The sequence below is a fragment of the Calidris pugnax genome, unplaced genomic scaffold (genome assembly GCF_001431845.1).
Source record: "Calidris pugnax isolate Ruff unplaced genomic scaffold, ASM143184v1 scaffold81, whole genome shotgun sequence".
NCBI lineage: Eukaryota > Metazoa > Chordata > Aves > Charadriiformes > Scolopacidae > Calidris > Calidris pugnax.
In genome coordinates, this window is record NW_015090880.1 from 12970585 (window position 1) to 12995503 (window position 24919).

A 24919-nucleotide genomic window follows, 5' to 3' on the forward strand; every position below is an offset into this window, starting at 1 on the left:
CTCAGGAAAAGGGATCATTTTGTCTCAGGTGATGCTCTCCTCCAGTGGTGCTGGCAGAGATCCCCTCTAGCACCAGGAGGCATCTCTGCCAGCGCCAAGCCCAGCGCCCGGGCAGGCTCAGGCTGCGGCCATGCTCATGCCGTGACCCAGCACGTGTGAGCTCTTCGCATTCCTGGCAAATCTGGGCAGCTGCAACCCCGGGGCCTGAGCCAGCTGGGGCCTCCTCCTCCTCCTTCTCCTTCTCCTCTTCCTCCTGCAAGAGGCTTACTCCTGGACATCACCCCCGCAGCGAGGAAATGTGGACGAGCAGAGGGTGGGAAACATGCAGCAGTGGACATTGTCCACATCCCCAGCCCCGGCGGGCTGCACGGAGCCAGGGGGTGTTTCTGCACAGCCCCACCACAGCCATCTCCTCTAGGGTTATATCTGGATTTGCACTGGGCTGACCACCTTCAGCACACCCAAAGGGGGGCAGCCGCTCCCCCTGCACGCCAGCAGCCTGTGGGACATGTCCTGGGACTGCATCAGAGCTGGAACTGGCACCTGGGGCCCTGGCTCCCGCTGAGGCAGCCTCAACTCATAATTTACATGGTGCTCAAACCCTCCAGGGCTGTGGGGAACTACTGTTTGCCTAAAACCCAGCTCAGCCCCTGCCCAGCTCCGGAATCGGAGCTCATTATGGCATCCGCAACCAGCATCAGGTTGGGTCTTCCCCTTAAATTGAGCTCTGCCAGGGCCGCTGGCAAGAAGCGGTTGTTTGTTTGGTGTTTCTAAATGAGTGTTAAAAGCTGCTCCGCCGTGTTTGATTCCCCCTCCTCCGTGGCAAAGCTGACAAGGGCCAAGCGTTCGGGGAGAAAAGAGCCCGGGAATGAAATGACATCGTTGGCTGCCCAGTGCCGGGAGGTCACGGCTAAACAAGGTGTTGCAGGAGGAGGGAGCTGACAAGGAGAGTGGGGAATGCTCAAGCCTCCCCTTTCACCCCTCCGCTTCCGAACCCCCGGCCCTGACAAACGCCACCGCTTTTCTGCTAATTGGTTTCACAGGGTCCTTTTCCATCAACAAGTAAATGGCTCCGGTGGTGCAAGCAGAGGGCTCGCTCCCAGCTCCAGCAGCAGGACCAGAAGCTGCCCACGCTGAGAGGTTCCCCCTTCCCAGGGCAAGGGATATTGCTCTGAGGGTCACAGCCAGCACCGGGCAGAACCTCACAGAGGTTTGAAGGGGTTTGTCCCCACCACCAAGCAATGGTTGAGCCATTCTTCACTTCAAGGGTGAAGGATCATGGTCATCTCCCAGCCTGGCCCCACCACCCATGAAGACACCCGCACTCTGGTGGGCTGGGCAGGAAGCAGGGTCCAGCTCCTCCTGAAACACCTGTAGAAGACCCTTTTCCCCCACCACCCCGTGGTGCCCTCTTTGCACCAGGCTGCTCTCTGGAACCATTTCCAAGCCTGCCCACAGCCCGAGGTGTGGGACAGGGGTTATGGGAAGCAGGAGGCTGCCGGAGGAGCACCACACCAACAGCTACACACATCCACACCAACCGCCAGCTCCCAGGGGACTAAGGCAGAGCAGGACCAAGGTCAAGCCCACCTGCTAGCAGATCTGTTTCTGCTGCACCTGCAATTACTGCAAAACTTCATAATGATTCAGGGCAGGAGAGCTGCTACCGAGGCTGGACACCATCAGCTGCTGGGAAGCTGCTGTGAGTGGTGTGTGTGTGGATGCGGGCAGCCCTGGCCACACAAGCAGAAGAAGACAGGGTACAGCTTACACCAAGGCCACCCCGGGCATGACCCGGCCACTGCGGAATTCACTCCCCCCATCTCCAGGGGTGCAGCTTTGGGAAGTTCAGCCTGAGCATGGTGGGAAGCCATCGGGGACAGGGAGCCCTACAGCCCCGCACCCAACAGCAGATGATCTTGTAGGGATACAGGCTCTGGGGCTCGATCCCCCTATCCCAGGAACGGATCCCTTCTCCTGACAGCACTCCGCCAGCCCCAGGGAACTCTTTGCAGGCAGGGACATGCCCGGTGTGGGGGCACCCCCTTTCCCCACGTTGGCTGCCACCCAGCACACGCAGCGCCAGTACCCTGCAAGAGGCAGGCGGTGCAGGGAAAAGGTAAGACTCTCATTTCCAGCTTCCATCAGATAAGACACTGAAACCCAAACAGATCAGATCCCGCGCTAAGACTCCAGTAATTAACACCGTCCAGGCCGACCAGACGTGGGTAAACAGAAGGTATCCAGCAGAAATACCCACCAGTCCCGTCCTCATGCACTTGGAGCTCGGCCCAACAGGCATGTGAACATTAATATACACAATCTTATTAAACGAAGGTCATAAAAGCTGTCAGCGAAGGGTATGTTGAACTACTGGCGCACTGGGCGTCAAGAGGAGGAGCAACCCAGAGCTGCAACTTTCCCAGAGTCCTCCGGCCACGTGCAGGAGGAGCAGTGGGAATGTTGTAGCCAGGCCAGAAAGCCCAGTGCACAGGGGCAGTGGAGAGAGGATTTTAGCCTTGGAAATGGAAGTGATGACAACAGATTCCGAGTCCTAAACATCAAGTAGATCTGGCTTGCTGTGAGGTGCCACTGTAGAGCCCTATCCTCATCCCCATCTCCGTCCCCATCTTCCATCCCGTTTCCCCGGCACAGGGCATCCCCGCCCGCCCGTCCATCCCTGTGTACCTTGGTGATCTTGGGCTCGGTGCAGCGGCTGTTGCCGCTGCTGGCGTGCATCCAGCTGCTCTCGTAGGCCAGGCAGTGCTGCCGCAGGGAGCACCGCCTCTCCGACACACACCAGCCACACTCGAAGCGCGGGTCGGCCTTGAGGCACAGACCGCAGCTCTCCCGCAGGGCCGAGCACTTGTACAGGTGGGCTGCAACAGAAGAAAGAGAACAGGGAGGTCAGCACGGCCCCTCCAGCCCATGGGCACGGGGTTTTGGGGAGAAGGGTACCCACACTCTCAATCCTCCTGCTGCACGCAAGCCACCAGCTCCCAGAGGGACAAACCCCCACGGACAGGAGGCACCACCAGCACTCTGGACTCAAAGCCATGGCATGGCTTTTGGACCCTCTCCCAAAGTTTCTTGGAGAAAAGCCTCTCGTTTAGAAACCCGCTGATGGATGCAGCCAGAGCATCGCTCCCTCCCCCAAGGCACTGATGCAAACTGCAATCAGGGTGAGGGAGAGGAGGGGGCTGGAGGCTGGGGAGTGGGGGGCACCGGGCCTCCTTCCCACCCCTGTCCCATCCCTCACTCACCCTGGATGTTCTGGGGGTTGTCAATGACAAAGTTCCCATTCCAGACCACGGACAAGTTGACTGGCAGGTCGCTGATGTCATTCCCTTCGTAGAAATACTGCAGGAGGAGACAGAAGGAGGCAGAGCTCGTTAATCAGCGAGGCGAAACGCCCCGATAAGGAGGACAGAGCGTACAAGTCTATTACACGGATGTCTCCCACCAACCCAGAGGAGAGGAACTGGGGCTGGTTCGGACTCGCTGGCTGGGAACTGGCAGGTCTAACAGCCACTGGTCAAAGCATCGGACACGGCAAATGCAAACCAGTAGGCTAAACTGGCAAAAAAAGATAAGTAAGCAAAAATAGAGGGTTTCTAAATAGACCCAAGCCCATTAACACAAAGTTCTGAAGCTGCTGCTGGGAGAGGAAGAAACAGATGGTGTCCCTGCAGCACGTGTGTACCTCTCCCCGCCAGGCATCCGAGCCCTCCCCCACTGTCCTCCCCACTCCAGGGATGCTCAGTAGGATGTTTGGGATCACACTCATCACTAGTGAACCTTGGGGAGGACAAGCTGGGCACACGGCAGAAGCAGATTCAGCAGAGCCGCTCCCAACACCCAGCGGGAGGATGTTCTCTGTGGTCCCTCTCCAGCCCCATCGCCCATAACACAATAACACGAAGCCATGGGCATGCAGCCGTGTGTGGGACAGAGCCAGGCACCAGTCTGGTGTCACACTAACCCTCAGAAAGGTCTTGGGAGAGCATCCCTCCCCTCCAGAATGCTGCCTCTACACCGCACCCCCAGCTGCTCTGCTCCCAGCTCCACGCTGCACTTGGCCATCGGGCTCTACGCCACATCCCCATCCAGATCCCCCAGGCTCCCATGCAAGGATGTCACATCTGCCCCCCAGCTCCAGGGGACCTGCTGCATGCCCAAACTCAGACCCCAACACCCGCTGCTGTCCGGACATACCCACCTCTGTTGCTCCTTCCAGCCCAGCCAGTGCCTCCCTCCCAACCCAAACCCCTCTCTGCTGCCTCAACACCCAAGCCCCAGCCCTGGCAGCCCAATCAATATTCCCTGCACAGCCCCTGCACGCAGGCGGAGAGCTTTAATCGATACAGAGGCAGGAAGGCAGTCGGAACCGTCCCTGACAGCTAATGACCTCCTTCGGCAAGAGATTCCCCGCTCCTCGCCCGAGAAAATGACAGGCGTGTCAGGAGAGATTAAATGAATGATTCATGGGTTGCTGGAGTTTGTTAGGGAGCGGCGGACGCGCCGGCGGTGGCTCACCCCTGCCACCACCTCCAGCCAGCCCCAGCGTCACCTTTCGCAGCCCTGGTGCCATACCTGGAGGAGGTGGCCTCAGCATCACCTCCAGCATTGCCCCAGCTGCTGCCCCACAAAGCACATTTGTCCCTGCCAGCGCCAGGGACTACTCTGGTGGGTCTGCTCTGCTCAACCCTCTCCACAGGAGGCAGGGATGTGGAAGGGAGGAAGCCAGCATGCCCCGGTGGGCTGTGGGAAGCAAGAGACACTTGGGTCCTTCTCGCCATCAAAGCTGGTCCATCCCGTGCTGAGTCTCTCCCAACCAGGCAGCATCAACGGCCACAGTCCAGCATCAGACATGACACCAAAACGGGGCACAGGCCCAGGGTGAGCCGTGGCTACAGCAACACACCCCTCACTCGACCCCTCAACCCCACAAGGTGCAAGTGAGAGTCTAAGCTTGATCCTGGCTTGCACCTCCACAGCTTTTGGCTAGCAGTCCTACACCCAGGGGCCACCCCACACAAACACAGGGGAGGAAGGCTGGCGCTCGTCAATTACATGCAGCAGATATAAGACATGAGAAAACCAACTCCAACCTCAATCCTTTCTTGAGCGCCCAACAGCTCCACCAACATCTCTTTTCTCCTGGAAGAGCCCTACCACCTCCCACACAACCTCTCGGACATAGCACCTCTCATGGTGTTTGTTCAGAGGACCTTCAGCCACATCTCCACCACACACCATCTACAACCAGAGCCTCTTAGCAACATTCCCATCACCAGGCCTGGGAAGATGAAGACAGAACTGGGCTGGGAGTCCAGATCTGTTCATCTTCCCCTATCCTACACCCACCCAAGGACATCCCCAACAGGACCATGACAAGGAGCTGGCCAGACCCACAGCAGCAGGTAGAGACCATCCCCTGGCAGCAGGAGGAAGTGTGGGCTGGGGAGGGCAGCGGCAACACCAGAGCAGAATTTAGCTGTGACGAGCCACGTGGCAGCGTAAGTGAAATTGGCATTTTCAATTTGTACTCTGACATGTCTCATTTGGGGCCCTGGCATCTCGGGAAGGCATCCAGCCTGCAGCTGTCCAAAACACTTATTTGCATCTCTCTGCCCCGGCTGCTTTTGGAAATTAGTTCTTCTGGGAGGTGGGTTGGAGGAAGAAGAATAGGGGGAGAGGGAGGGAGAGCGTTAACTCTTCATGCACCAGCCCTGAGACAGCAACGGGGCAATTGCACAAGAGATGGTGTCTCTCTGTGAAAAGACACCGTGCTGAGGATGCTGAGATTGCCACGGCGTGGAGCTGGAGTGGATGGTGGGGAGCAGCTGGGGAGCGCAGGACTGTGCAGAGGGAGGAGCAGGAGTTGTAGCCCTGGCTGGTGCTCGTGGCGTGAGATCACCAAGGGAACACGGATGTCAATGAAAAACGTGTCCTCAGCATTTGTATGTCCGTCAGCAGCCTCTCACTTGTCCTGCAGAGACGGGCAGCAGGTCCACGGCTTGGATGCCGTTACTGGTCCCTGTAGGATGCCGGAGCTGGAGTCACAGCTCGGCTGCAGGAGCAGGAGCTGCAGCCACAAGGGCTCAGGGCTCAGCCTCCTGGGATGCCGAGATCCATCAGATCCCTCTCTAATCTCTAAAGCACCTCTTATTCTGAAGCACGCTTTCAAAAGGCCTCCCTGCAGCCGCTCTTGTCACAGCATAGGCAGGAAGGTGCCCTCTTCACCCACGGGCACAGCCACAGCTGGGGAGGCAGCAGAGGCAGCCCAGCCACAGCAGCTGACCAAAGCAGTGGCCACTTTCCAGATCCCCACGCCAGTAGGGATCAGGCAGAGGGATGCTTACCAATCTCTCCATCCCGTGGGATCCCGACAACAGCCCATAAGCAGTCAGCAGGTCCCACCATGCGGGCTCCTCCCCCGGCTTCTAGCCAACACAGTGCTAAATATCCATTAAACACTTAACTTTTATTAACTTCCTGGCTAATCAATCGCTGTGGCTGGCAGTGATCTGGGATGAGCTGCGAGAGGGGAGGGGAGGCCAGGGCGGGTGTCAGTGGGGGGATGCCCCTACCCAGGCGGCCCTACTATCAGACCACTTTTCGCTCTACAGAGGTGCCCGGGACACTCCCGGCTGTGCTGCAGGACAACCCAGCACAGTGGCTGCCTCAAGGATGAGTTATGGGAAATGGGATGTTTCCTCTGGGAGCAAAAAATGACAGGCACAGCCCCAAGAGCCAACCAACAGTGTCCGAAAGAGAAGTGTGCTCACACAGCATGGACCACAGAAGGCAATGGGAGAAAAGATGTCATCATGTGAGTCAGCAACAGAGACAGGAGCTGCTTGGCTCCTTTCCTACCCAGCCAGCCTTTTCAACTCTCTCTGGAAGAGCCTACAAGACAAGTGTGGAAGGGCCAATGAAAGACACCTCAGCCCCACTAACCTGGATACAGCTATTCCCAGCAAGGTCTCCTGCAGGGATGTGGTTCAGGTAAGAAGACTCCTCACCAAGCCTTTCTCAAGGCTCTTCACCCAAGGCTTATCTCAGGCATCTTCCCATGTAACAGCCAACAACCTCATGTGCTTCTCATGACTCCAATCCTGACGCCTGCCCTGTCCCCCCATGGTGGAAGCCCATCGGCCCAGCACACTGCGAGAGCTGTGGGTGCCACCTCCCCTGAAGGTCTCACATTTGGTTCTAGCAAGCCTTCTGCTCACCCACCAGCTACCAGGAACAGTCACCCAGCTCCTTTTGGGGGGAAGGATTCAGCACTCCAAGAAGGTGCCTCCAGGGACCCGCACTCCCAGAGCCACATCCAGCAAGGGGTCACCCCAAATCTGGGACCAGATTGCACCAAAACGCTCTTCAAGATGTTCCTGTAGGCGCTGTGCCAACTAGCCAAAGGCACTAGCCCTTCCCAGCCCAGAGGAGGCACAGAGCGGCCTCAGAGCCATTGCACCCCTTGCGGTGGGGCATCCACCCCACTCCAGCCACAACCAGCACGTGAAGGAAGGGTTGGACTCTGCTCCCCGAGGAAGGCAGCAGAGGGGCTGCTCCTCTGCCCCCTGTGAGCAAACCCACACATCCAAATTTCCCGTGCAACCCCCCGTCCTTCTCACATGCACCATGCCCCTGGGCTGCATTTCTGGAGGAGCGCTTGGGCTGCAGCTGTGTCCTATTTTTCTGTAGTTGATGACCTCAACTCCTTCCCCGCACTACGGGGACGGCAGTAATGTACATCGTGTCTCGCCAGGGCTCAACTGCAATTCATCATTATTTTATCTGCTGGAATTTAATTGGATCCTATCAAACTCTCCTGATACTCCCTTTTCACTTTAAACACTGCTGCAGGAAAGATAAATGTAGGCACCGCTAGGACGGAGAGCACGGCTTTGTTGGCGAACGGTGCCGGGGTTGCGGGCTCCAATCCTGTTTCCCTCTCCATGGCTGGTTAATTAGAGATACATATACTGGAGGTGTGCAGCACTCAGAACAGAGCATGTGTGTATGATTTATGTTCCTCTATAAATACACCCTAGGCCTAGTAAAATACCGTCATCCACACAACAGCACAACTTGAGGGTAACGCTTGGTCTCTGGTTCCGGACATCATTTTGCTCTTTTCACATAAATCACCTCCTTTCCTCCCCCATGGCATGCAAGCTTCTTTGCCTGGATTCCTCCTGTCCGAAATTTGGCAGGGTGTAAGTAAGAACCCAAAACCCTTGGGAATACATCAGAGCAACACCCAGGCTCCACCGTGGTACAAAAACACCCAGAAAGAATAAATCTAACAGGTCTTGCCTGCCTTGCCAGCATCCATGCCTGGGGCTGGGCATCGCACCCTCAGCATTCGCAGCCCTGGGTACCACTCTCACGCCAGCCCCACCAGCCCAGCTTACTCTGCACCCGTATCATTTTGTCACAGGGATAAGCCTCTCCATGTGGCTCCTGGGCAAACATCCCAACCCAAGCCTGGCCTGAGGGGAGCGACCTTCGGAGCCACAGCTGAAAGGGGTGGAGGAGGTGGGGTGCCCGCGCCAGGGGGATCGGCGAGGAGGGAGCCGAAAGGGAGCCAGGGAGGTGACACAGCTGCTCCTCACCACACAGGGATTTGGTTAAAAGGAAAGGGAAATAACTGAGGCGTGAGGCTTAATTTAAAGTGCTGAGACGACAAACTCAAATGCTCGTGGAAAGGAGATCGGGGGTTCCTCCTATTTTTAAATTTAAAGGGAAAGAGCAGCTCTAGGGCTATTTCAGTCTTAAGAGGAACATTCTGGAGAGGAAAAAGCCAAACTCTTGGCAGCAAGAAACACCTGTAGCCATTTTGCCAAGGCCAGAACTAAATCAGATGAAGTACTGCATTAAAAGCAGTAGTGTGGATTCAGGACGGTGGTGCTCTCCAACGGCAAAACTGTTTATTTTTTGCAGCAATCAGAAGGATGAGCCCCAGTGAGGGATGGCAGATGGCAAAGAATGGGCAAAAGCAGGGATGCTTGGAAAAGGAAACTCGGGTGTTACCTGCACACATTAAAACAGGTGACCACTGCCCCATCCTCCACTGCAAGAAGCAAGCTGGGAAATGTCTGCCTCCAGAAGATTTAAAGTAACCAATTAACAAAAAAATAGTTTACTGGCAAAGAATTTGTTTCCTTAATTAGGCTTTTCTTTTCACTTCTTTACAAAGCATGTGGAAAACCTTTAGGGCTGCTTTTCTTTTAAACACTCAAACTGAGGCGGCAGAAAAGGGTTTTTCTGCTTCTTTTTTGCCCTAGGATGTGTGGGGAACACCAAGCCTGGCCTCCCTTGAGTTTGCTAAAGATCTATTGGGTGTCTAAAATGATGTTTATAGTCGACACTCAAACCTTAATGAATGGACTGCTGAATATTTAACCAAGATGTCCTTTCTTCAAAGTGCTTACAAGTCATTGGAGTTTGACAAGCACTAAAACTAAACAAGAGACAAAGAGTTTTCACTGCGCTTGACTTATTATCCCTTTCATTCACCCTCGATTCAGGAAAGCATCCCTAATTCCGTAGAGTAATTAACCTCTTGTTTAGATCCCATTGAACTCCTAGAAACAAAGTGTGCTTAAATGCCTTGCCGAGGCGAGGACATCCATTCCTGCTTGCTGGCTGGGAGGATGTCATCCTTTCCCTGCTTCTCCACTCACCAGAGTGTCCTCCACACCGGGCAAGACCCGAACTCCTAACCCAAAAAATAAATTGTGACAGAAGAGCCGAATAGGTCACGAGTGGATGATGGTAGGAGCCTGAAGTGCTATCAACCAGCCAGATGGACTGCAAAAAAAGACAGGGAGGAGACAAGCATCACAGAAGTGTGAATCTGAATCCCCCACACCATAAAGCAGCCTGGCTAAATGCCCTCAAATGTTAAAGCAGGCGAGCAGACCCTGAAAGAAAGACAGCTTCTTTCAAGCCAAAACTCTTTTCTTCCGTCTGTGAAGCCACCTTGCTCCTCAAAGCCACGTCTCCTGCCTGAGACCGCAGCTCCACAGAGCTGCTGCCACCTGCTCCCGCACCCATGCAGCCCCCAGTGCCTGCCACACGCTCCCTGGCTCATTTGCTTTGCTTTCTGGGTGTCTCCAGTAATTTTCAGGTCAAACAGTCCACCACTGTCAGCCCAGAAGAAGCTGTTGGTCACCTCAGCTCTGCCTGGGGACCGTACTGGCAGGCAGGCACATCTCAAGCTGTGCCATTCCTTTGGACGAGAGTTGCAGAGGCCGTGCAGCTCATGACAGCAGTGCTGGCAGCCACAGCACCCTTCAGAAAATACAAGTAGTGTTTTTTGCCTCTGCCTCTCCCTCCTGCCTTGCAAATTGAAACTTACTGGGGAGAAATTAATCCAAATGATCCAAGAGCTCCCCTCTCCAAGTTCCACCTCCATTAGGGAAAGGCTCCGGTCCAGTGCAGGCACCTCTCCCCCAACACGCTACAGGAGCCATCAGGCCACCAGCACCACGCAGCCGCTTCTCTGTGAGGAGCATCTGCAGCACATACCATCCCAAACTGCTTTTGGATGAACTAAGCCAAACCACACGCTGAAGAACTGGGTAGGAGGGAGCTGCCAGCTGCAGGCAAAGGAGACCTGGAAGAAGGCTGGGCTGGTCAAGGAGGCTCTGGCCAGGCAGGGATGCACAACATGTCCCCAAAAATCTGGGGACCAGCAAATCACCACAAGGGATAAAGGTCTGCGAGCCAACATCTGCTTCCCCCACAGACTACCCATGCCCCAGCAGACATGGTTTTGGCTTCCAGTTGCTGATGCCAGGGTCCCTGCAGGCTGAGCTCTCTCTTTCAGACCAAGAGGCCATGATTCTTTCACCCTTTGCAACAGGCCAACGGTTCCTCCAGCCCATTTCCAGCCACAGGTGCTCTGGCAGTGGGGACAAGCCCAGGCACACTGCAAAACAGCCCTCGAACAACCGAGCAGGCACCTGGTGTAACCGGCCTCCTGCCAGGAAAAGGGTGGCTCAGCTGATCCCCAAGAAACTCCCCACATGGCTGCAATGGAGACAGAGAAGCCAAGCTTGGCTACCAGCAACAATGAGACCCCAGCAAAGGGACAGCCACCACGGTGATGTCTCTTCGCACACACATCCATCATGTTCCCCTTGAAGCACCAACATCGAGCCACGCGGGTGACGGGCAAGACTGGGTCTAAGAGCAGACCCATGTGGTCAAGCCCTGGTGAGGATCACAACCCCCTGGTCAAGGATGTGGTCAAGCCCTGGTGAGGATCACAACCAACACCAAGGACCAGTAGCCAAGCCAGCTCCGCTGGCCAGTGCTCAGCCTGGCTTCTTCTCTTCCCCGAATGCAGCAGCAAGACAACAAACCTTTGCTTAAGCCACCTCACTAATGGCTTCTTGCAGACACCGCCCTGGTCCTGCGCCTCCCCAGAGCTCTCACTTTGTGCTGCTGCCCACGTTCACCCCCACGCCAAGCACAGACCCACCGACAGCACTTCCAGCCAGCAGCTGGGGACAGGAAACATTTCTGCTCCTTGCAAACTGCACGTCACTGAGAAGGAGCCCTGGCAGCACGGCATTGCTCATGGCACTGGGCAGTGACTCAGGATGCTCCTCCAGCCCCAAGGCACTGCAGCCCCGGGAGCGCAGGAGAAGGGAGGGAGCCAGGGCTCATCTTCAACGCCCTCTAAATGTCACCCCGTGCCACCAAAGGCCAAGGGAGCCAGGATCGGTGTTGGTGTTAGGCTGCAAATGAGCTTTCACAGTGGGAGCGATGGAAAACAAATTTTAAAAGGATTAAACGGGAGGGAGAAGGGAGGGGCTGGCTCCATGCGGGCGAGGGCGGGTCGGTGCAGAGCCCAGCGGGGCGGCCGAGGAACTGAGCAACGCCAGCTCCCGGGGGGCTATTAACACCTTGGGTGGGTTTGCTCAGGGGTTGGGGCTCAGGATGGCTGCACAGCGAGGGGCACACACACAGAGCCCACCGAGGGGCCGCAAAACACCCTCTCGCTTAGGGATAAGGCAGCCGGAGAGGGCAGAGCTGCCTGCAGGAGAGAGCTGCAGGGAGCAAGGGGAGAGAGGAGGGAGGGAAGCACCAGCAGGCAGGGGATGGAGGGCGAGCAGGGGGATGAGGTAGCTGCCGGTTGGAGGCAGGGATGGAGAGGGGCTGCAGGGGAGGAGGGGAAGGGGGGGCTGGCAGGCACGGCTGCCGGCGGGGGAGTGTGCGCAGCGGGACGTGGAGAAGGTGTTAGCTCCATCCCGCCTGTAAAGCGGGCTGGTTTGGTGTCAGAGGGAAGCAAGAGCAGGCAGAGGGGAGGGGGAGGCAAGGCTCCGGCACGTCCAGGCCAGCTGGCTCCCACCCAGGCAACTTTCTTCAGCTTTCCAAAGCCAATTTCCTTGGAAGTGCTCCTAAAGCCTGGCGGCTCCCTCAGGGTGGCTCTGGCATTGATCCTATCGGGAACGACCCCGAGCAGCAGCCTCCTTGCGCACCAAGGGGGAGAAAGCCCATCTCACACCCCATGGGTACCAGAAACCCACTTTACCTGCCCACAGGAGAGCAAACCCAGCCGTGCAACGAGCCAGGAAGGTCCTGGGACGTGGCAGGAACGAGCAGCCCACAACCAAAGCCCATGGCGAGGCACGCCGCGCACTCACCGAGGTGTTCTGGCACTGGATGCTGGTGCTGTTGAAGCGCAGGGCGGTGACGCGGGTGGTGCTGCCGGGGATGTGGAAGATGCACTCGTAGTTGCGCTGGCCGGACTGTGGCTGGGGCAGGTTCTTGGCCGTCAGGGTGATGGGTTTCACCACGCCCACGGGGATGTAGATCTGGGTGGACGGCAGGATCTGGGGGCAGTCCTGTCAGGGGAGCGAGGGGCAGGTGATGAGAAGGGAACACCGCACATGAGAAGGGAACACCTCCCCCAGCACACGTCGTCCCCCCCCCATGACAGCCCCCTTGGCTGGCAGGCTGGGCAACGAGCTGCAAAAATACCACCCTGAGCACACGCCTGAGTAAATCCCTACGTGTAGCCAACCCCAAACCAGAATCTCACAGACCAAAGTCTGGAAGATAGCAAAGGAGACCAGAAAAAAATCTGGTTGCAGGGTAGTGGGGTGTTTTCCACAGTTCAGGTTGATCCAGGCAGGAGGTGGGGGAGAAGATTCAGCTATGGGACCTGCAACCTGGCACTGTGACAGCAGCACACATTTGGGTGAAATGGCTGGTAACAAGATGGGCTTTAATGCCATCACTGCAATCAGTAGGTTTCAGAGTTAACACCCACCTGGGCTGTGCATTGTTCAGGCCACCCTCTCAGCCCTCCTGTTTCCCTTACAGCCTCCATACCCATTCCTTCACAAGTGGACAGAAAAGCCTTTTCCCCCCAGAGAACCTGCTCTGCAGCGCATTTTGCTGTTGTTGCTACTGCTTCTTAACCATGGCCAGCTCAAAGTAGCTTCACCCCAATCAGGCTGCCCAGAAGACAGCAGCTCCAGCCAGGGGATTCTGGTGAGTCCAAGCCGAGGAGAAAGGCATGGGCAAGGGGCTCGGCACTGCCAGCCCCTCACGCTCCCCAGGGAAGGAGCCATCATGAGGACAAAGCACTCAACTTTTAATAGCTGCAAGCTCCCAGCTGCTCCAGGGGATCTGGTGAGCCCTGTGTGCAAAGCACAGGGGAGCAGGAGGGAGCAAAAATAAATGAGCTCAGGCTGCAAAAACAGCTCCGTGGCCCTGGTGGGTGCCACTCTGGCAACAACAGCCTGACGCAATCCCACGCTGGCCTTGCTGAGCCAGGCGGAGGTCTCGCACCTATGGCAGCGACTCCTCGAAGCGTCGGCTTGAAATAACGTCGAGGGGGAATAACATGTGCTGAAACGAGCTGTTCCGAAAACAGAAACGGAGGCAGCAGCAGCGCCGGGGGAGAAGGCAGCCACCCTCCTGCTCTCACAAGACTCCTGATGGCCACAGCACGGCTGCAGGGCCAGCTCTTGCCCCAAGGTCACCAGCAGCCACACGTGGCCAACGCTGCCCAGCTGCCTTCTGCCACCCTGCAGCCATCCAGGCTGGGCTCTGCGCAGCACCGGGCTTCAGCTCAGCTGGTAGGATTAATATAACTTGGAAATGAACAAGAAATTGTTTCATTTAGCAAATATTGACAGAAAACCCCAAATTGTTTTACTCTAAGCTTCCTGTTCTTCACAAGCCTGTATTCCCCAGAAGCACAATTTTTAAAGGAAGAAACTATTTATACCCAAAACATGCTAAACAAAATGAAAGCAGAGAGAAACAGAGGAGCCAGCCCCACTCCAGACACAGTGATGGGGCTGGGACAGTCTGGGGACCCTTGGCACTGCTCTGCCACCTCCCTGCTCCGTGTCGGGGCTGCCCCTCTGCGAAGGAGGGCTCAAGTTGTCCCCTCTTTCAGGATCAGCTCGGGGCTCACAGTGGGGACACCCTGCATGCCCGTTGCCATTTATAATGAGTGGCCCCCACCGCTGCAAGGTGGTTGCTCCCTCCCAGCTCAGAAGTGCTGATGGAGGGAGATGTCTCCACCTGCTTGATCCCCCTCTGTACTGCGGGGGACCCCGTGGGTGGCACACACCATCCCTGCAGGGCACACATACGCTCGGAGAGGATTAGCTCCCAGCTTGCTCTCCAACACTTCCACCTCCTCATTTTCACCATAATTATTGCTGCTGGCTCGGCCGGGGCAGTGAGTAAGCCCATGCCACCCCAGCCAGGCTCACCACGGATGCTGGCAAGACCGGTGGCCGGGGAGCATGGCGGGGACGAGCGTCCCTCTCCCCGCGCAGGCAGGCGGGCTCGTTTTGCTGACTGGCGGTTTGAGCCGAGTCCCCCCGCGACATCACATGCTCCGCATCTGCCGGCAGAAGTGTCTCATCCAGCAAAAATGTCAGCCCTCGCCCAAACAGGAAACACCTGGTGCTGGTGGGCGCCCGGGGTGCCCGGAGGGGTGGGGGCACCGGGACAACTCATTTCCCCTACGAGCCATTCCAGCCGCTGACGAAACTTGCCCCAGCATTGCTCGGCACTTACATCCCTTGGGAATGCTCTGCACAGCCCGCAGAGCTCCCCATCCTGCCAAAAACAGCCCCTCCAGCAGAGCCTTGGCTGCCAGGAGCAGAGAGCTAGGAAGGGATGGGATGAGCAGAAAAGCAAGACCCCGACACACGCACATTCCCAAACATCGCACAACTCAGATTTTCTCTGTTAAAACTGTTTCTCTAGCTGGATAAGAACATGACAAGGGTGTCCAGGTTCACTTGGGGAGGTAAGAGCTTTGGCATCATGTTGTAAATGCTGCACAGTTTGGGTTTCTCTGGCTGCTCCCAGCTCCAGCTGCAAGGCTGTGCCATCAGCAGAGATGGGGATGAAGGCTGTCAGTCTGGGGCTGGGCTTGACCCTGTCTTTGAAGTTCCCTCACAAAGCCCTCAGATGTTCCCACTGGCAGGGGAATGAAGAACAAAGACAATCTGTACCTGCTTAGACCGAACCAACACACTTGGTCTCCGCACACCAGGAGCCTTTCACCCTCCTCAGCAGCTCTACATCAGCAGGGACTACCACAGGAGAGCAGCTTTTTGGGATGGGAGACTCCAGTGTCCATCACTGATCACTCCACAGCTATCGCTGGGCACCACAAGTGGGGAAAAACTAAAAGCAGCCTGTACTGCTTCATCACCCCTTCCCCAGCCCTGCACCCCAGAGCAAGCTGCAGAGGAGGGTGATCTCCAGAGTCCAGGCTTCAAAGCCACCACAGCCGGCAGGGCAGGGACATCCTTCCTGCTGCTGCTGTTCCCAGGCACATTTACGTGAGTGGTGGCTCTTATCCATGCCCCATCCCTGCCCTGCCAGCCCCAGAAATGCAGGCAAACACCCCCAGCGTGCCCAGGACAGAGTGCCATGAGTCGCTCTTTGCATTTGCCTACAAAAAGCTGCTTTCCCACCCAGGAAACTGTGGTGAACCACCCGTGGGAACCGGCAGAGACAGAGTTAAGTGTTGCTGGTAACCCCTGTCTCTGCCTCTCCTGACCAGTGCCCACCACGCTCCAGCCTACACATACAGACCAAATCCTGCCTAAAATAACCCTCCCAGTTAGATATCCTCCCAGAGAGGATGGGGCTGGACACCTACCATTAACTTGTCCAGTGGTACCATGGGCTGGCACCGAGTCCCCCCACCCACCACATCACCCTGCTGGGGACCAGGACGGCCGGGGATGGGGGACAGGATGTCTCATCCCAGCCCGGACACACAGCCCACAGCAGTGGCCAGTCTGAGGGTGTCTCACCACCCCTGCCAGGAACTGCTGAGACCACACCAACGTGCAAACAGGCTGAGCCAGGCGCTCCAAACCTCAAGCCAGGCACCGCTCCAGGTCCCAGTGTGGCCAAAAGGTCTGCTGGGGGACAGCCTGCCCGTGCTCGGGAGCAGCACAAGTTCCCAAGCAGCTGGTCCATTGGGAGAGCTGCACGTGTCCCAGAAACAACACCCCTGGGGGGCACAGACAGATGCTTTTGGGTTCTCCTGGCAGGGAAGAAAGGCCCAGCAGCCTCCTCGTGACCTCAGAGAGGGGAACGGGCAGAGGAGAACCACCAGGCTCCAGTGGTCTGGACACCACGTGTCACATTTGCAGAAGCAATGCCAGGGCTGGCTGGAAGCACGACCTCAACAGCAGGCTTCTGGGATGCCTGGGACAGGCCAGTCCCTCGCTGGATTTCTTCAGGGCACAAGCTGAGAGAAAACAGCTTTTTCTGATCTTCTCACATTACCAAATCTCCCCGCTTGGTGTGGGGCCACCAGGCTGGGCTCATTCTGGCCTGTGCCAGACACACTCGAGCACCCATGAGCACGGTGCAACCCCCTTGCACTCAGATGGCACCTCCAGGGAGGTGAGGGACGGTGCCAGAGCCTGGAGTTTGGCCGTTTGATGGAAGGCACAGTGGAAAGCCATTGCTGCACCTTCCAAGAGCCTGGCAGTGGGGAGTAAGGATCACAACAAGAGCCCAGCGTGGCCCTGTGCAGGGACACCATCATCTCCTGCCAGTCCATCCATTCCTGAAGTTCTTGGAGGCTCCAAACTGGGGAACACCTAAGTATGAGACCCAAGCAGCTCTCTGTTGCAAAGCTGCTCTCTGCAGGTTGCAAAGCCCAAATGTTCCCCCACAGACAAAGCAGACCCCCCCAGGAGAGGCAGCAGGACCATGCATTCCAGCTTTCCACAGATATGCAGCTCAGTGTGGCATCCAGCCAAGGTCAACCCACTCCAAGGGAGCAGGGAAGCCACAGTACACAGGAAGATGCTCCTCCATCCTACCCATCCGTGGCACAAAAGCGATGGTGCTGCTGATGGCTGGGCAATGGTTGAGTAATGGCCCAGCTCTCCCGTTCTCTCCCGTGAGAGAGAGCTCTTTGAGTAATGAGAAAGACAGAGGGGGAGGAATGGGAAAAAAAAATAATCGGTGTTTCTCAGCTGCAGAAGGATCTGTCTGACTCCACACGTGCTCCCAGCCCAGCACAGAAGCAGGGGAACACAGGGAGGACAACATCCCTGGTCTAGAAGGATACCCACAAGCCCACAGGTCCTCACTGAGGATGAGGGCAGAACTCAGAAGACACAAATTACAGGGGTTCAGGATTCACTGCTCCTCCCAAATGGGGAGATGTAGAGGTAGGCTTCCTCCTGTGTCAGCCAGGACTGCAAGGACCTTGAGGGACATCTCGGTTGCTTGCCTTCACACATGGTCTGTGAAGCGGAGATGAGCTTTTCTTGTTCAACTCTATTCCCTGGGACCAGTCCTGGCCTGGGAGGCTGCTGGGATACATGAGCTCTGCTGGAGCTCAGAGACCAAACTTTATCTGAGATGATCTGGGCAAATGCTTTCTCCAGGACAATATCCAGTTGAGCCATTCCTGTGAGGACAGCACACAGCTTTGCTCCCAGCAGCAACCAGCAGGCAGCAGGACCCTCCAGCAGGAGACTCTAAACCCAGGTAAGTTCAACCAGAGCACCCTTCCAGGACAGGGACAGAGAAAGAAACTCTCTTTCCCAAAATCTCCTTTTAAGAGCCGAATTAGCATTTACTGCAGAGCCAGCAGTTGCTGGCCAGACCTCCAAACCCAACCCAAACAGCCAGCACTGCCACCACAGGCTGGGGATGCCGGGACCTCCTGTGAGCGCCTTGCCAGTGACAAGTTTCCACCGTGGGTGGCACGGATGCTGTGTGGGATGAACCCCCGCAAGAGAACATGTTTCTTAGCAAAGCATTTGAGATGAAGAAGGCACGAGGTGCAGCAAAACGGTTTGTTTTACGGATTTCAACCTTCCCCTCTCTGAAAACAAGTTGTTCTGCAATGACAGTTCAAGCTTGCTCCCTTCAAAAACATCAAAGGAAAATGCCTCAGCATCTCTGCCTTTGTTTTTCCCTTCATTCAGCCTAAAGTGCTCCTGGCTGCGCCCGGCTTCCCAAGCAGCCTCTCCTCAGCCAGCACAGCTCTCCTCCTGGCAGAGCTTCACACTCCCCCCCTCACTGCTTCCCAGGCAGCCCCAGCACCTCAGGCAAGGCGGTGGGAAAGGTTTCCAAAATGGATTGCCCTCTTCTAAACCCTTCCCATCGGGCAGGGGGCGGCGAAAGGACCAGGAGAGGAGAGCTGGTCCACATCACCTTACCTCGGAGAGCTTGACACGTCCCTCCAGGAAGGAGCAGTCGGCGGCGTTGTGGGTGCAGATGTGGCGGTACTTGCACCAGTGGCAGGGGAAGGAGCCGTTCACACAGGACAGGCACCTGCAGAGAGAGCAAAGTGGGCAGCGTTAGGGCAGGATCCACCGGGACACTTCTCGGGATGCTTCTGAGGGACAGCATCCACAGGTGATCCTGCATCCTTCACGCCTGGGAGGAGGGCTGTGTGCCGACAGGCTGGGAGAGGAGATGCCTGCACACCCTGGACCCCCTCCCCGGGCCTCGCAGAGTGAGGAGAAATGGCCTTTTGGGCACCGCAGGGTTTGTGCCCCAAGCCAGGCCAGCCACGCTCCCTCCTCCGCTTGGCAAACTGACCCTGCCCGCCCCGTGAGCTCCAGACTTTGGGAGATTTATTTGGGTTCGCTGAAAAGCGATTTTTAGCGAGAGGCGGCAGAACAAGGGCTCTGCACCGCGGGGGAAGAGGGGAGAACGGGCCAGACTAATGCACGCTCATTGAGAGGAAAATTATAACTGGCAAAAGGTTGGGTCAGATTAACATTTCGGGACTGTAGCGCCTTTCAGCCACTCACAATAGGTTGTGTGTGACCCCCTCCCTCAGCCCCCCTCGTCCTAACCCCTCCGTGGCCGCGCGTGCGTGTGTGTCTGTGTGTGTGTGTGCAATTCCACCCCTCCCTCCAGCCCACCACGCTTCCGTCTCTCTCCCCAGCCTCCTCTCTGGGCTCTTTGTGTGGTGGGATTGTGCATGCCCCCCTTCTCCCCGCTTCTCCTGGGGGATGCGCTCGTGCACTCAGGGATGCTGAGAGCCCCTGTGTTCTGCTCTGCACCCCTCCTGCTGAAAAAACAACCCCCAAGGACCTGATGCAACTCACCTATGACATACAGAGTCCCCTCCTTGTGCAGCCATTCACACAAGCAGCACCCCAACAGCCTGTCCCCTTGCTAATCCCACCAAAAACTTGCCCTCCCAGCACCTCAAGGCATCCCTCTTTGCAAGCACAGAGCCCCCCAGCTGGAGGGTGACTTTCAGGACCCTCATCCTGTGCAGATGGAAGGGGCTGAGCCCTCCCCACCACGCTGTCCCCAGGCAGCAGAGAGGTCCCCCATCGATGCAGGTCTCCCCGTGAGCTGCCCTCCTGAGGAGCAGCGGGATGAGAGGCTGAGGCATAAGCTTGAAGTCAAAAGAAATAATCAGCCTGTCTTGAAAAAAAAAGAAGAAATAAAAGCAGAAAAAAAACCCACAGCAGCTCTGTTTTTCTCCCTAGAAGGCTCATACCTGCTCTCACTGATCCGAGCACAAACAGGATCAGGCCCAAAGCAATTATATTTAAACAAAGGCAGGCTCTTCCCCTGAGCACAGCTCTGGCAGGAGGCAGGCAGCCCTGCCCAGCCCCATCCTGCTCCCAAACCCCATCCCACCTCTCTGCCTCTACGCCCCGGGAAACGGCAGGGAAAACACAGCATCACCCAGTGAGGCGGCACAAAGAGAACCTTCATGGAGGAAAAGGGACCCTTGGGTGGCAGGGCCACTGTGGTGACTCCCTGGCCCTCCGCAGACTCGTCCCTTTGGAGGTGTGGGGCCAGCAGGTGAAGGAGGCACAGCAGCGGGCAGTGCAGGGTGCAAAGGTACACACACACACCAAGGGCTTCACCAGCCCATCGATCCCTGCCCGCCCTGGGGTTCCACACACCACCACATAGACAGCAAGAGCTTCCCAAATCCAGGCGCGCACACTAAGGAAATATTTAATTAAGCTGCTTGCAAAGGGGGCTGGAAGTCATTTCCACGTTTCGCTCACATTTTCACTTCCAAATGAACAGCCCTTTTAGCTTTACCCACAAATATGCTAATTGAGATGCTCCTTATGCAAATATATGCAATTTTATTTCAGCTGCAGAGATTCGACTTAAAAGCAGAGCCGTAGCCTCCTATCTCTGGTTGCTTTGATGGAAGGAAGTGCAGAGGGTGGGGGGAAGTGGGGGACACAAACAAAGCAAAAGGACTGCTCCTGCCCTCCCGATAAGGGCCCGGGGCGCAGGCAAATCCAAGATTCGGAGGCAGCAGGGCAGGGAAAGCAGGGGTTAATGCTCATGGAAGTAGAGCAACCACAGAGAGATCATTTAAGAGAGGAGCGTGGTACAAGGAGTAGCAAGACACCCACCAGGGAATAACCACCAACTCTCCCATAAAATCTCCGCCAAGGAGAGATTTCCGGCCACCAGGTCTTTCAGGGTCAGCAAAAAAGCTCCCCAGTCCCCTCTCTACCACCTCAAAGCAGTTGGGTGTAGTCCCTGGCCCCTGGAGCTGCAGGTCCACTCTGCAGTTCTTCAGGGCCAAAACCATATCTTGGCTATTTCAGGACCCTGCTCACCCGAGGGTCTCCTTTGCCATTTAACTACCGCAGGTCCCAGCCGGTCTCTTGGTCTCCACTTGCCAAAAGACATGTACACACCTAAAACATCTGAAGTTATCCTCCACAAACACCCCAAGGTGCAGATATCCCCTCTCTCTTCAGGCCTCCCAGATGCCTCTAACGTAACTGAGCCATTTCTAAAGCCGCATCCCCAGAGATGTTTTTCACGCTCTGCCAAGGTTCTCCATCTGCCATAAGGACATCAAACGCCACCGTAGGAGCACTCACCACCCCTCTCACTCCACAGCACCTAGAGCCTGTCTGGGTCAGCAGCCTCAGGCTGGCCAAAGACTCTGTAAACCCCACTTTCAGCCTCCCTCGGTCCTGCTGGCCTCGGCATGTCCATTTGACCCCCTCAGCTCTCTGCGAGGCCACCCAAAAGCCAGGGCAGGAGCCAAGGCAGGGCTCCCTGGCTGGGGGTCAGGCTGGGTGGTGTGGCTGGGGCCGTATCCTCGGTGTGTCCGTGTGTCTCTGCTGTCTGTTCCCCGTGCAGGAGCAGGTTGCTCGGCAGCATGATGCCATCTGTGCCGTCTCTCTCCTTCCCACGGTCAGGCACTCTTCCCTCATCACTTCTTGCCTAAGAGGCTTTCATCACTCCTGATAATTAGAGGGAGGCTCTCCTTCATGTGTTGAATTCCCCCCCCCCTCCTCCCCGAAGCGTGTCAGGAGTGCGAGAAGCCCAGCCAGGCAGAAAACCCAGGCTGGGGGTGTAGCGCAGACACAGACCCACAGCTTGCTCCCCATCTACCTCCTCCCCAGTGCTGCCAGGGGCTGGGTGGAGATGAAACCCAGGCTGGGCAAGGGGAAGGGGGTCAGACCCACCAGCAGTGCCCCTCTTCCCTCCCAACATCCTGGTGCAAGAGGAGCAGCACCAATCTCAGACCCACATTTCAGCATCCCTCTGCACAAGGAGTGCCCCATCCCAAAACAAGACCAGGGTCACTGCCTGCCTGCAACCTCCCCAAGAAAGAGAGGGCAGCCGGGTGGCTCTGCCCACCTCTGAGTGACCCACAGCCTCCCAGCTCACTACACAGCTGGGTCAAGACCTATCGACACTGCTCCCCTCCACTTTCCAAACCACTCCTAAACTTGCTGAGGCCACACTAGAGAAATGCCTGACGTGGCTGCAGAAGAGCAGCGGTGCAGAGAGGATAGCAGGACAGTGAAGGAGCATCTCAGAGCTGGGCACAGGGCCACAAGCATCACTGCAGGACGAGCCCAGACCCAGGGTTGGCTTAGGGGAACTGGCTCCTCGCTAGGCACAAGGGCAGCTCTGCAGAAGCCACTTCCAGCCACCACAGCAAGGTTGCAGCTGCCTCCACACCTGATCCAAAGCAATACTGCAGCTGATGGGAAGCACGGAAAGCCAGCTACTCTGGATCTGTGCTCCTCACCCACGGTCCTTCCTGCACTCCCAGCCCCAGGAGAGCCCACATGCCCAAAGGAGCCCAGAGCTTTTCAGAGCACTGAGCAGGGAAGGCAGACAACAAAACCAGCATCCGCAGGGCTGCGATAAGCCTGAACAGCAAACAAGAGGGACAGGGGGTGCGAGCGTTGCACACACACATGTACACACACACACAAACACTGGGGCTATTTCCATGGAGCTGTGCATTCCTGGAAGAAGGACATGGAGCAAAGGACAGGGAAGAGGGACAGGGGCAAGTTCAACGGCACCAAGAGCAGACCAGGGGAGGTCCATTGAGAAGGGAAATTATAAACACAGTGCTGATGGAAAACAGCATCTGCGCACGCACAGCACGGCCCGCTTGCGAGCCCCCCGACCGCTCCTCAGACCTCCTCTTGGCAGGAGGATCCACATCCTTAGTGAATACTCAGCTCCAGCATGGCCCGCATCTGGAGCAGCAGCTGTCAGGGGTGAGGGGCTGAACTGCAGTGCTCAGGGCTTCACATCCATCTCTCTGCCCCAGGGACAGGGGGAAAAGCTGATCAGCAGCCGGAACGGGAGCTCAGTGTCCCCAAGCCCCTACACAGACCTACAGACAGCCCTGCCCTTCCCAACCAGCGTCCAGACCCATAGCCGGGAGAGCCATGGGGTGGGAGATGCCTCCCCCTCCTCCCTCTACCCCTGCCCATCTCTAACCAACACATTCTTGCCCTTCCTTTCATGTCAGCCTGATGTTTTGCCATCTCTGCTGGGTTTTGCCAAGGACCTTACTCACAAGAATTGGGCACACAGACTCCCAGCAGAGTGGTCCAGAGCATCCAGTATTGTGCTGGCTGGAAGATGCAGAATCAGGCCCTCGTTTCTAAAATCGCCAGAAACACGTAATTCACGTGAAACACCTTCAGCCGCCTCCCCTCACTGAAACACAACACCAGGCTGCACCAGCCCTCCTCCTTCACAGCAAACGTGACATAAACCAGTTTATCCCGTGTGGTCTCTGGGACTATCCTATGGGATTTTCCACCTGCCCCAGCCCAGGAGTACGCAGGGATCTGTTACCGCCTCGCAGCTCAGCTGTGCTAACTCAGATACACTCACTCAACTGCTTGCAGCCATCTGTCTGTGCCTCCAACAAGACAGCATCTGTAAGCATCTGGAAACAAGCGGCGCGGGGCCTGCGGGGAAGCAGCCGCGCTGTGTAGGGGCAGCTCGGAGGCACAGGCAGCCCAGGGCACGGCCAGACGGAAAGGCTGCAGCAAGGAGCCCAGTCATACAAGGGCTGGCATCATCTGACTCCGTCCCACGGGTGTCACCAGGTGCCTCAGCCCCTGGGGCCACGCATTAAAATCCCATTTACTTAATGGAGGCTTACAGGGAAAGCCTGACCTGTGCGACAGGGCAACATCAGACTCGCATCTCTCTGGCCAGGAGGAGCTAGAGCCGCCTGGTGTGTCTGCCCCTCACCCCAGCTTCAGAGAGATTCAGCACCCCATCGCTGATGGGACCCAGGTGTCACAACCATCACTGCAGCAAGGCACAACCACGAGCACGGAACCACCACGACCACCTCCCAGAGAGAAGACACAGCACGGGCATGCACAAGCACAGGTTTCCTGACTGCTGGGCTCCCCCCTCTCACCCTAAGACTGTGATTTTTCCCCCTTTCCCTGTGCCACTGCCTGGATTTTTGCTTCCACCTCGCAATGGCTGGTGATGCTGGGGGATCAGGTGATGTACTGGGCACGTCAGTGCTTGAAAAACCAGCAGTGCTGCAAAACCTACCCACAGCATCGAGGGAAGCCCCGAAGGCTTTCACCTTTTTCCCTGTCCCCCTCCAGTTGCCAGCCCCCTTCCCAGAGCCACCCTCTCCAAAAGGCCAAAACACAACAGGAGTTACGGACCAGAGTCAGCAAACACAGAAATAGCGGGAAGAATTACATCTTAGTATTCCCTGAAACTGCTTGCTGGCTTTCCAGGAGGATTCCCCGCTCGCCCACCTCACCAGCAAGCGCAGGCTGTGCCGGAGGCAGGCAGGGAGCCTGGTGTTACGTCTTTATCTTGAAAGAGGACTCATTTCCCCACAAATGCTTTGAAGAGGGAGTTTAATGCTGACAAAGACGACCTCAACATCTGCCCGCGCACGCGCTGGACACGGGCTGATTCATTAGACGATCAAAGGCGCCGAGCGGTCTTTCAATGCCTGTGCTTGATCAGTGCCCCATAGGAAACCCCCAGGGGAACCCACCCTGGTCCCTGCCACGGGGTTTTCTATCCCTTTCTCCACCACAGAAACCACAGTGTGTCCCCAGGCAAGCCTGAGTGGGTAGCCCAGTTCCCCCAACCATGGGCTGGCAGTGACCCTCAG

At 56.8% G+C, this 24919-nt stretch overlaps 1 protein-coding gene across 1 annotated transcript in view; it reads right to left on the bottom strand.

Annotated features, from left to right (window-relative positions):
- The window catches only part of PLXNA1 (plexin A1), a 127621-nt gene that overhangs the window by 39594 nt on the left and 63108 nt on the right, over positions 1 to 24919 (bottom strand). The window contains exons 9-12 of the mRNA XM_014946778.1: positions 18705 to 18819; positions 12669 to 12869; positions 3264 to 3360; positions 2689 to 2879 (exon numbers count right to left, since the gene is read on the bottom strand). Of these exons, the coding sequence (XP_014802264.1) occupies positions 2689 to 2879; positions 3264 to 3360; positions 12669 to 12869; positions 18705 to 18819 (604 nt within the window). The remainder of the gene's footprint in view (positions 1 to 2688; positions 2880 to 3263; positions 3361 to 12668; positions 12870 to 18704; positions 18820 to 24919) is intronic.